This window comes from Stenella coeruleoalba, assembly GCF_951394435.1.
Source record: "Stenella coeruleoalba genome assembly, chromosome: 15".
Taxonomy (NCBI): domain Eukaryota; kingdom Metazoa; phylum Chordata; class Mammalia; order Artiodactyla; family Delphinidae; genus Stenella; species Stenella coeruleoalba.
The window spans coordinates 71,331,091-71,343,107 of NC_137161.1; the positions used below are offsets into that span (position 1 = coordinate 71,331,091).

Below are 12,017 nucleotides of genomic sequence, written 5' to 3' on the forward strand. Positions count from 1 at the left end.
GAGAGATGGACTTAATGAAATCTCCTCAAATAACAAACACCACTTAGTAAATGAAATCAGTCCTTATGACTAAGGATTCTAGCACATACACACAGGCAGAGAGTACCCAGCAAATAATTTGTCAAGAGTGAGCTTTACAAAGGCTAACTTTTCAACGATGTAATTTTTATAAATATATCTTCCACTTGGCTTAGCCACTTCTGAGCTACTGATGAAAGCATCAGTAAAATTCATATTACACCCAAGAGTTTAGGAAAGAAAAACAGAGCTTCCAAATGTTGATTTTAAAATATCTGGGCGAAATGTTAACATTTTTAAATTTGAGGGTCAGTTATGGTAATTATTATTGTTTAAAATATATACACTTTATAATACTGGTGAGCAAAAAAGCCTTACTACTCGTGCTATATGCAGGGAAATAATTAGGCTCTTCGTTCCCCTCCAAGTGGTGAGTTACCAGTGTTGAGAAGGCGTGTGTGGGAAGGAGCTCCATCACTTTGGCCACTACCTCCAAGCTCTGGCGTAAGTACCGCTGCCACTCTGTCTGCTGCTGCGGGGCAAACACAGAAGGATCAGCTCTCCCAGACAGGCAGAGTCTCGTCATCTTCCCTGCCAACCTGTCCTCAACCTCAAGTCCACTCTCAGACATAAATATGTGAAGAAATAGCAAATGATGGAACCAGGTTATTTGGTATTTTAAAAAGGCTAAGCTAAAAAAATTTTTTTATTTTTTAATCCAATGAATTAATTTCACAAGAAGCTATTTCCTCAAAAAGCAAATGATCCACATAGAATGACCTACTTTTCTCCCTATTGTCATAGGAATAAGATATTTTTAAAAAGCCACCTGTGAAATGCTCAAGTCCCCTTTACGTCATCCCAGCTATAGGAATTGGTTCATTACCTTCTGAGACAGCCCGTTACTAAGCACATATAAGTATAACCAACCACACCAGTGCCAGGCAAAGTATGGTCCTCAGACAGGCAGCATCAGCATCTCCTGGTGGTTTGTCAGAAATGCAAACTCTGTGCCCCCACCCCAGACCTCCTGAATCAAAGTCTATTTAACAAGCCATCCCAGTGATTCTTATCCAGGCTAAAATATGAGATGCACTGACCTATATCAAACAGGTAACGGGAAGTGAAGCTAAAATTCACCAAGCCTCTACTATCCACCAGGCACGTGGTCAGTACATCCACATGTGCTACCCTCACATGTAACTGTCAACACAGGTCAGTTCAGATATATCCTTCCACTTTTGGGAGATGAGGAAATTAAAGCTTAGAGAAATTCAGCGACCAGACCTCTACCCCCATCCTACCCAGGGTTGCAGAGATTCAAATCCAGGCCATCTGATTCCAAGTACAAGGCTCTTTTGAACCCAAATATGGCTTCCCTCAAGGTCTTGACCACACCACAGTGGCTGTTATTTTGAGAGTCATATCAGTGACCTGAAATTTTTTAAATGCATGGTGCTTAAGAAAAAGGAACACTGGAGTTGTGTCCTTAAAGACATTTTCCTTACAAACGCTGGGCACATCAGCATTATTAAATTCAAGATTGATTTTAAGAGATATCAGTTTACAAAATATATATAGTCAAAAGAGACATCCTTTCATTCTAGCCTTATCATTTAAGTATCTCTTTAACTATTTCCACCAGCATCCAGCTAGCTTTTATTTGTTGCCCAGAGTGTGGGTGCAAGGCAGGGGAAACAGGAGGTAGATGCAGAGTTCTTACTAAACCACTTTTCACTGTACATATGGTTTTCTCTACTTACCTCTCTAGTCCATAGAGGTAAATGCCTGTAAAACTTTTTTTTTTACAGTTAATGAACCCAAAGAGACCAGTCGGATACAAATTTCAAATGCATAACTCAAATCATAAGACCACTCTGGCTTAAAAATAATCTCCAGAGCAAAAGGCCACGGGTTCCAAGGCTCCATTTCGATTCATACCACAGCATGACAATGAATAAGGTCAATTAGGATGTGCTGCTTACATCGTCATCCAGTGTCTCGTCATCCAACTCCTCCAGCTGGGCCTGGTTGTATCTGAACTGGATTCGATTCAACACCTCCGTGAGCAAGAGGACTAGGGCGTCTTCGTACCTATGTGGCAGGGAGAAATTCAACATCAGATGAAAGGAGGCTTTTAGCCTAGGATTTCAAAAAAGCCTCCTGTACTGTGAAGGGAATGGTGTCTGTGTTGGATCACCATACACAAGAAGCATCTAAACTAAACTTAGTTTATGGTTTTGCAAGTGCTATGTGAGAGTGGAACAGTAGCAGGGGTGTTTGTTTATTTATTTAACTATGTTCCAGGCACAGAACATACTGGATTGAACCTTCTTGATGGATTGAACCTTTTATCATTATATAATGTCCTTCTCTGCCTCAGGTAGCAATTTTTGTCTTAAAGTCTGTTTTGTCTGATATTAGTATAGCTACCCTTGCTCTCTTTTGGTTATTGTTTGCATGGCATATCTTTTTCTATCTTTTTACTTTAAACCTATTTGTGTCTAAAATTCAAGTGAGTGTCTTGAACAACATGTAGTTGGATCATGTTTTTTAATCCATTTTGCCAATCTTTGCTTTTTAACTGGAGAAGTTAATCCTTTACATTTAATGTAATTACCAATAAAGGACTTACTTCTGCCATTCTGCCATTTGTTTTCTCTATATCTTTTCTTCCTCAATTCCTCCAGTACTGCCTCCTTTTGTGTTAAATAGATATTTTCTAGTGTGCTATTTTAATTCCCTTGCCATTTCTTTTACCAAATATTTTTAAAGTTTTTTTCTCAGTGGTTGCCCTGAGAATTGTAAGTACTATATATAAATATCTATTAATTCAATGATTCAGTCCTTTTAACAACTGTGACAGGTAGGTGGTATTATCGGTACTTTTCTGATGAGGAAACTACAATTAACAGAAGCTAAATAAACTGCCCAAGGTCACAAAGCTAGCTGGTTTGAACCCAGAGCTCCCTAACTCAACATGTCATGTTCTTCTCTCTACGCATAAACCACCAACAGGCTTGGAGCCTGCTCCACCCACTCCAGAAAACCTCAATTCTAGTCAATTTGTAAGAACACTTAAAACCTAAAAGGAGAGATGGAAAAAGCCTAAGGGAACAATGACCCTTTGATCTATGTCTAAGAATAATTTCTCAAAGAAACATGTGGAGCCCTAGGCTTGGATATTTCCCACATGTGATAAGAACCTAACTCAGAAGACACCATAGTTCTATGTGACAGTTGCTACCACAAGGGCCAACAAACCACTAATTTTCAAGAACAAATCAAGTAGCCTGAATGCTTGCCTGTCCTGAAATGTTTCTACAAGAAGTTCAGACCTCGTCTTACTCACAAGGCAAACCAGCCAGGCTGGTTATTCAGCTCTCAGTGCCAGTCCACTCTCCACGTTTTGTGATGCTGGGACTCAGACTACACAACGCACATTTCTCCTCTGCCTGTTAGGCTCTGTCAACAGGGGCACTGGAGGAAAACTGGAAGGCAGAAGGAGGGGCAAAGGGACCCCATTCTTCCTGTGGGCTTGCTGTCCTGGCCAGTGTCACCCCAACAATGGTCACCTGGCAGTAATAATTGGTTCCAGCTTCCACATTCCCCAAACCAGCCCCATCACGAACTCTCAGAGGTGCTAGCAGCAGCCAGGTTACATTTTCTCCTCAAAGGATTAAGTCCCAGCTCCCTGGGGCCTCTCCTCTGAGCTCCTGTGGCAGTTGGGTGATACCCTCTCCTCAGAGATCTGAGCTCTAGCAGCATGGGGGCCGTCCCTCTGATATTTGACATTTTAATGACACCAACACCTCTTTCCTTTGTACCGCTAGCCCTAGTGGTGGAGCTGCTTCCCACAGTTATCATCTGTGTTGTCTCAGTGGTCAAGGACATGGAAAGAAGTCATCTGGTGGGACCTCTGGGAAAGCTTCTTTTGTCTAACCTCTCCCTCTTATTCCTGCTGCCTGAATCACAGGTGTGATGTCTAGATTCAGCAACCATCTTTGACTATAAGGTGACTGTGGAGATGGAAGCCATGCCTAAGGCTGGTAGAACAACAGGTAAAGGGATCCAAATATTAACTGACAGGGACTTCCCTGGCAGTCCAGTGGTTAAGACTCCAAGCTCCCAGTGCAGGGGGCACGGATTCAATCCCTGGTCGGGGAACTAAGATCCTGCATGCCGCACGGTGCGGCCTAAAAAAAACAAACAACAAAATATTAACTGACATACCAAAACAAAGGAGACACTGAACATTTGTCAAGGGAAAGAAAATCAAGATTATCACAGATGACACAGATGTTGAATTATCGAAGATTTTTAAAGCAGCTATTATAACCATCCTCCATGAGGTTCTATCAGCTGGAAGGTGTTTTGGACTGAACTGTGTCCACTCAAAATTCCTATGTTGAGGGACTTCCCTGGTGGCGCAGCAGTTAAGAATCCGCCTGCCAATGCAGAGGACATGGGTTCAGTTGCTGGTCCAGAAAGATCCCACATGCCCTGGAGCAACTAAAAGTCCGTGTGCCACAACTACTGAGCCTGTGTGCTGCAACTACTGAAGCTTGTGCACCTAGAGCCCATGCTCCACAACGAGAGAAGCCACCGCAAGGAGAAGCCCGCACACTGCAACGAAGAGTAGCCCCCACTCGCCGCAACTAGAGAAAGCCTGTGTGCAGCAACGAAGACCCAATGCTGCGAAGACCCAACGAAGACCCAATTTATTTAAATAAATAAATAAATAAATTCACATGCTGAAGTCCTAACTCTCAGTGTGACTGTACTGGAGACAAGGCCTATAAAAGTTAATAAAAGTTAAGTGAGACCATAAGGGTGGGGCGGGCCTTAATCCACTTATATGAAGAGGAGGAGACATGAGGAAGTAGGAGCGAGTGTGCTCACTCTCCCCCACTCCCTGTTCATGCACAGAAGAGAGGCCATGTGAGGTCACAGAGGGAAGGCAGCGTCTGCAAACCACGGAGAGCCCTCACCAGAAACCAGATCTGCCAGCACCCTGATCCATGACTTCCAGTCTCCAGAAGTATGAGAAAATTAATTTCTGTTGTTTAAGCCACCCAGTCAGCGGTATTTTGTTATGGCACCCCGAGCTGATTAAAATAGAAGATAAAGGATAATGAAAAAGAAACCTGGAACTTCAAGAATGAAGGGAAAGCAAGAGAACTGACAAATCTCTTGGTAAATACAACAGATTGCTTATTGTTTCTCTTAAGATCTTTAAAATATGAATGTTGGATGAAAGCAAAAACAGAACACTGTCTGATGGGGTTTTCAATGTACACAGATGTAAAATACATGGCAACCTCAATACAAAGAAGGGAGGGCAAAAAGATCTATATGGTGATGAGGTTCCTATATCACACTTGAAGTGGTAGTATGTTAACGTGAAAAATTAAATATATATATATATATATATATATATATATATATATATATACACACACACACACACATATGTATATTTTTTTTTTTTTTTTTTTTTTTGCGGTACGCAGGCCTTTCACTGTTGTGGTCTCTCCCGTTGCGGAGCACAGGCTCCGGACACGCAGGCTCAGCAGCCATGGCTCACGGGCCCAGCCACTCCACGGCATGTGGGATCTTCCCGGACCAGAGCATGAACCCGTGTCCCCTGCATCGGCAGGCGGACTCTCAACCACTGTGCCACCAGGGAAGCCCGTATATGTATTTTAATATACAGAGCAACCACTTAAAAAACTCACATAAAGAGATATAGTCAAACACTCAATAGATACATTGAAAAGGAAAACTAAACTTGTGTGAAACAACAGTCTCAAAATAAATGAAGCAAAAACTGATAGAACTGAAAGGAGATGTAGACAAATCCACAATTATACCTGGGAGAATTCACCTCTCTCTCAGTAACTGATAGAACAAACCGGATAAAGACAACATATAGAACACCATCAACCAACCTGACCTAACTGACATATCTAGAACACTCCACACAACAACAGCAGAATGCACACTCTTTTCAAGTGCACAATGAACAATCACCAAGAAGACTAGATCATAAAACAAACCTTAACAAATTGAAAAGAATTGAAATCACCCAAAATGTGTTTGCAGATCATAATCAACTAGAAAACAATAATGAGAAGACATATGGAAAATCCCCAAAATCTGGAAATTAAAAAACAAAGAGGAACCCAAGAGAAATTACAAAATATTTTAAATTGAATGGAAAGGAAAATAAAACATATTAAAATTTGATAAAGCTAAAGCAGTGCTCAGAGAGAAACTTATAGCATTACATGGTTAAATATACAATGTAAATACACCCATAGACCTGGGTAGCTCAAGCCACAAATGTGATTCCAAAAGCACCTCAACTTCTTCTGAGAGTTAAATAAAATTATACATATACCTTGTGTAGTCACAAGGTGACTACATAGTAGGTGTTTGTAAACATATGATGAATGAAAGAACAAGAGAACAAACAAATGAATAAACACGCAGGGACTACATAAACAAAACTACAAGTCAGATAACTATGAAGCACTGAAGCACAGTCCTGGATAGCTTTTTCAACTCAATGAAATAACTAAGATTCCATTCCCTTGCTCTCCGGGGCAGTCAACAGCATGAATTTCTCAAGCTACTGAAGCCCTGGTACAACCCTAGTTAATACCTTCTATTAACTGTATCAAAATGCCATGTGTCACAATGGCACTTCCTCTCTATTTAGCAGAAAAACCCACTTAGAAAAAAAGGGCAGCAATTTTTCTCACGCTTACCCACATTTGTTTATAGTCCAATTGAAAGTCACCCAGAATCCCTGGCAGGTCTATGGCCAGCACTTGCCAGTACTTTCATGACAAAGGGGTTCACAGGACATGACTCAATAACTTCAGGTTGCTTAACTCACTTCAGGTTTCCTCATCTTCCTGTAAAAATAAGTTTCTACACAGGTGTCTCCCTTCACATTGACAAGCATAGAGAGAAGGGAGTGAGAGAGAGAGAAAAGGGACGAGAACCAATACTTATTTACTGAACACCTACGGTCAGCCAAGGTACTTTACACACACTGGTTCATTTAATTTGCTCAACAACTTGTAAAGTAGGAACAACCATTCCCAAAGTACAAAGAGGAGAAGGAGACTGAAATTTAGGTCTTCCCACACCACAGATTCAAAATGGCAAACCTGAACAGTAAACCCCATTAGCAATTTTGTTCAGCTGGGTATGTTACAGAACATTTATTCCATTAACACTGGGACTCAAGTTCTCTAAGTCCCCACCAGTTCTGACCAAGAAACTCTTGAGGATCCTCACTGAACAAGGAACATGCAGAGCTCCAATTTCCAAGCTCCTAGGACCAAAAATAAATCCATGTACATTTGTGCTTCTAAATTCATAGCCTACAATGCCTATCACTTTGTTGTGATGAATGATGCAAAACCTTTAAACCACAAGGGACAGGAACTGAATGCTGTCTCTGTGACTTAACCACACCTACGTTTTACATTTAAGATACCAAGAAAACATTCTTGACTACTTCCTGCAAGATCAGTTGCTTCTGAAATTCTGGCTCAAGCCACAAAAGCCCCCCAACTTCTTTCAGATACATTTTCTCAGTTGAAAAACATTTGATTGCATTTACATGCTCTTCATTAAAATGAATGTGGTAATTATCTGTAGCCAGTGCTCTTTACCAGTTGCTTCTGCAAAACAGTGTATCTCTAATATATTGGGATCTCTAATATAACCTAGAGCAGTGGTTTGACTTTCATTTAAAATTTTTTCAGGGCTTCCCTGGTGGCGCAGTGGTTAAGAATCCGCCTGCCAATGCAGGGGACACGGGTTCAAGCCCTGGGCCGGGAAGATCCCACATGCCGCGGAGCAACTGAGCCCGTGCGCCACAACTACTGAGCCTGTACTCTAGAGCCCGCGAGCCACAACTACTGAGCCCACGTGCTGCAACTACTGAAGCCCACATGCCTAGAGCCCATGCTCCGCAACAAAGAGAAGCCACCGCAATGAGAAGCCCACGCACCGCAACAAAGAGGAGCCCCAGCTCGCCGCAACTAGAGAAAGCCCGCACGCAGCAACGAAGACCCAACGCAGCCAAAAATAAATAAATAAATTTATTTTAAAAATAAATAATTTTAATAAATAAATAAATTTTAAGAATAAATTTTTTTCAGTGCACACTTGTGTAAGCATAAGAGGTGAAAGGAAAAACATGTTAAGTTAAAGTTCAACTATTTTCTTTGCACACCTCAGCAGACTACACCCTTCTTTGTAGTCTACTACCTTAGACCACTAGAGGGTGTCTGACTGACAAGCAGTTCCCCAGAAGATGGTTACCATTTAACAGCATAAACCACAGACAAGCTTTGAAGGTTTGGGGTTTTTTTGTTTTTTAAAGGCATGAAAGTGTTATACATGTATGTTGAAAAAAAAAAGTCATGAAAAATTAGAAAGCCTTATTTAGGATAATAATCAAATGATCAATGAGAAAAATCCCTAGTGCTTTTTTTTAAAATTGGAGTACAGTTGCTTTACAATATTGTGTTAGTTTACACTGTACAGCAAAGTGTATATATGTATACATATACATGAATGTATATACATATACATATATCCCCTCTTCTAAGGATTTCCTTCTCATTTAGGTCACCACAGAGCACTGAGTAGAGTTCCTTGTGCTACACAGTAGGTTCTCATTAGTTGTCTATTTTATACACAGTATCAATAGTGTATATATGTCAATCCCAATTTCCCAAATCATCCCACCCCTAGTGTTTAAAGTGGTCAGCAAGAACCACTGACAACTGTGACAACAGATGACAGATGCCTAGGCAGGCAAGACAATATCTGCAAGTGGGCTGAAAGTCTTTGCTATCCAGGGACCCTGTCATTTAACTCCACAGTCACCACCTCAGTCAAGTAACAGCAACATCTTCTATTACTTATTATTACTGTGTACTCATTACTATGTCCATTTATTGAGTGCCTAATACGTGATCGATAGTGTGCCAGGTATTTTATATACAATTTCCTTGAATCCTAGCCATTCTGCAAAAGAGGTATCAGTATTAGTATGCTCATTTTGCAAGAGGAAATGTGATTACTATATAACTTGACCAAAAGTAACACTGCTGCCATGAAGCAGAAAAGAAATTTAAACTGCACCACTGCTCCTTCTATTGGTGCAACAGTCTGCACAAGTATATATTTTCTCAATGGAACCATACTCTCCACACCTAAAGCACATTTGTACCATGCTTTAAAAAGCATTTTCATATTAATCATGTATGTCCTCAGTTTATTCTTCCAACAAGCCTGAGATATATGAAAGAATATCTACCACTTAAATATAGCAAAATCAGGCACAGTCCCAGAACCAAAGGATGCAACTGCTCAGCATACAAGAAAGAGAATTTGGCGGAAGTGTCTTTTCTTTGAACAATCTCATTCAACAACACAATTACTCACAGTTGGCAAATTCACAAAAACAGGATCCACTGTTGTGTAAGAAGGTTTCTGACACACAAATAAACTACCCATAACCACATGTGACCTGACACCATAACAAGCTGGAAGCTATTTTGCAAAAATCACAAAAATAGTTTTGGGAATGAAAGTGCAAATGCTAAACTTGGAATGCAAATACTGTTTCAAATTTTAAAAACACATAAAACCTCAGCAATGGAAAGGGTTTTAGAGGCTCAGTCCAACTCTCCCCAGTTGGGGGGTCTCCTCACCACCTCCATTTGGCACATTTCTGGGGGAGAGGCGTTCACTATCTCCACCATCAACCACTAATACTATTTACTGAGCATCTGTAATGTGCTGAGCATTCTAGATATATTAGCTTCAAATAATTAGATATATAACGACCACAGTGTACAGGAACCATACTTTCTGCCTGCAAACAAGAAAAAATGGGCTTGAGAAACGTGGGGAAAAAAACATTTCCCCATTTTCTGTTTTTTAAAATAAAATTAGAAGTACAAAAATGACTATCTCTGGACTGCGGGATTATAGATAACTTTTCTTTATATTTTTCTATCTTTGCTAGTTTTTAAAATAAATATTTTTTTCCTGACAAGTATTTATTACTTTATTTGGGAAATTTTCAAGCACATACAAAAGGAGTGAGGCTATAATGAACCCCAAATTCCTATCAATTAAGTTCAACACCAATTATCAACACATGGCCAACCCACTTCCCCCTCTATCCCCAGGGAATTTTTTTTTTTTTTTTTTTTTGCAGTACGTGGGCCTCTTACTGTTGTGGCCTCTGCCGTTGTGGAGCACAGGCTCCAGACGCGCAGGCTCAGCGGCCATGGCTCACGGGCCCAGCTGCTCCACAGCATGTGGGATCTTCCCGGACCGGGGCACGAACCCATGTCCCCTGCATCAGCAGGCGGACTCTCAACCACTGCGCCACCAGGAAAGCCCCCCAGGGAATTATTTTAAAGCAAATCCCATATATCATTTTATCCAATAAATACTTCAGGTTGTACCTCTAAAATAAGGGCCATGGGGAAGGATGGGGACCACAAAAACATTATCATACCTAAAAAATTAACAATACATATTACTTTTTTAACCAGAAAAATGTATTTTTAAAAAATGAGATATTTAAGGGGAAGAAAGAAGAAAATGCTCAATGGCTTTACTACCTAAACAGCTTACATGACTCAGTTTCACTAAAGAGGTCTGACTGCATGGTTGCCTCTTTAGGCCACAAGAAAAACTGACAAAAATGTTTATTTCTGCTTATAAATGTTTCTGCGGTTTACCTGTTGAGAACTGCTTCCTTGTCTCCCAGACGGCTTTTAATTTTACTTGTCAGATAGTCCAAAAAGAGCGTCCAGATATCCAAACAAGAGAAGTAACCTTCATGAGTAGGCTATGGTGCAAAAGAAATCCAGACAATGAAATTACTTAATGCAACTACTCCTTAGAAACACACCCACCAGTGTTTACATACACCAGAATGCTACAACCATAAGCCTAGGTTCCCTCGGCTTCTTGGTAACCACAGTTGGTGTCTTTTATTCGGTCTTCACGATTGGGCCCTGTTGAACCTAACAAGACAAGGGTACCATGGAACACATCATTAAGGAGATACTGTACTATGCAGGGCAAACCAATTTACAAAATAAGCCGAGCGAACACCTGTTTTAAAGTCTGAGACTGTGATGCGGACAGCTCTTACAGATCATCCAATTCAGATCTGTTTTAGAGAAAAAGAAACTGAGATCCAGAGATATGTTCAAGGTCAGGGGTAGGAACAGGTCCATTTAACCCCAGCCAATGCTCTTTCCACTACATACTATTACAAAACCAAAACTAAGTTTCAGTGGCTCCAAAGTGACAAGTTTACACATTTGAACATTAGGAAAGTAACATCTGCAGTCTTCCTACATAACAGATTGAAAATGAGCTCGTTAAGACTGACCTACAGGCTTTAGCTCATCTGCAAAGTAGATGTGTCAAACAGGCTAATAGCAACCTCTTACCAGGTGTCGATAAGGACAAAGTAAGGAGAAAAGAGCAAGTCTTTGTAGGGTCCTAGTGCCTGGACCACTGCACTGATCAACTTTCTCAAGAGCCTTGAGATTCTATTTCATGCAAAATCCAAGCACTATATTCTCCAACATCTAGTCCTTCTCACACATATTCAGTTTCATCTGTGGCTCCCCAATCCCTTATATATCCACTCAAATTCTTGCTACCTACAAGAACTCTTTGGCTTTACTTGTGATTACTTCATTGAACCACATATTTGATGGCAGGATCAGATATGGAAAGAAATAATACCATCATCTTCTTGAGTCAGTTTCCTTCCATCTCTGGGCCAAAGAAATCCAGAAGTTTACAAGGGCATGTATGGAATCTGTCCAAGAGATAACTACCAATGACGGTGGTGGTGTACCCAGGCTGAGTCTGAGACAGAAAAACTGTAAACTTAAAAAATGTGGCATGGGGCTTCCCTGGTGGCGCAG

At 40.7% G+C, this 12,017-nt stretch overlaps 1 protein-coding gene across 3 annotated transcripts in view; it reads right to left on the bottom strand.

Annotated features, from left to right (window-relative positions):
• XPO6 (exportin 6) overlaps positions 1-12,017 on the bottom strand; it is a 107,473-nt gene that overhangs the window by 31,051 nt on the left and 64,405 nt on the right. For 2 of the 3 annotated variants that reach the window (XM_079945078.1, XM_079945080.1), the window contains exons 9-11: positions 10,809-10,918; positions 2,004-2,112; positions 458-550 (exon numbers count right to left, since the gene is read on the bottom strand). In XM_079945078.1, the coding sequence (XP_079801204.1) occupies positions 458-550; positions 2,004-2,112; positions 10,809-10,918 (312 nt within the window). The remainder of the gene's footprint in view (positions 1-457; positions 551-2,003; positions 2,113-10,808; positions 10,919-12,017) is intronic. The other variant, XM_079945079.1, reaches the window with a different exon arrangement.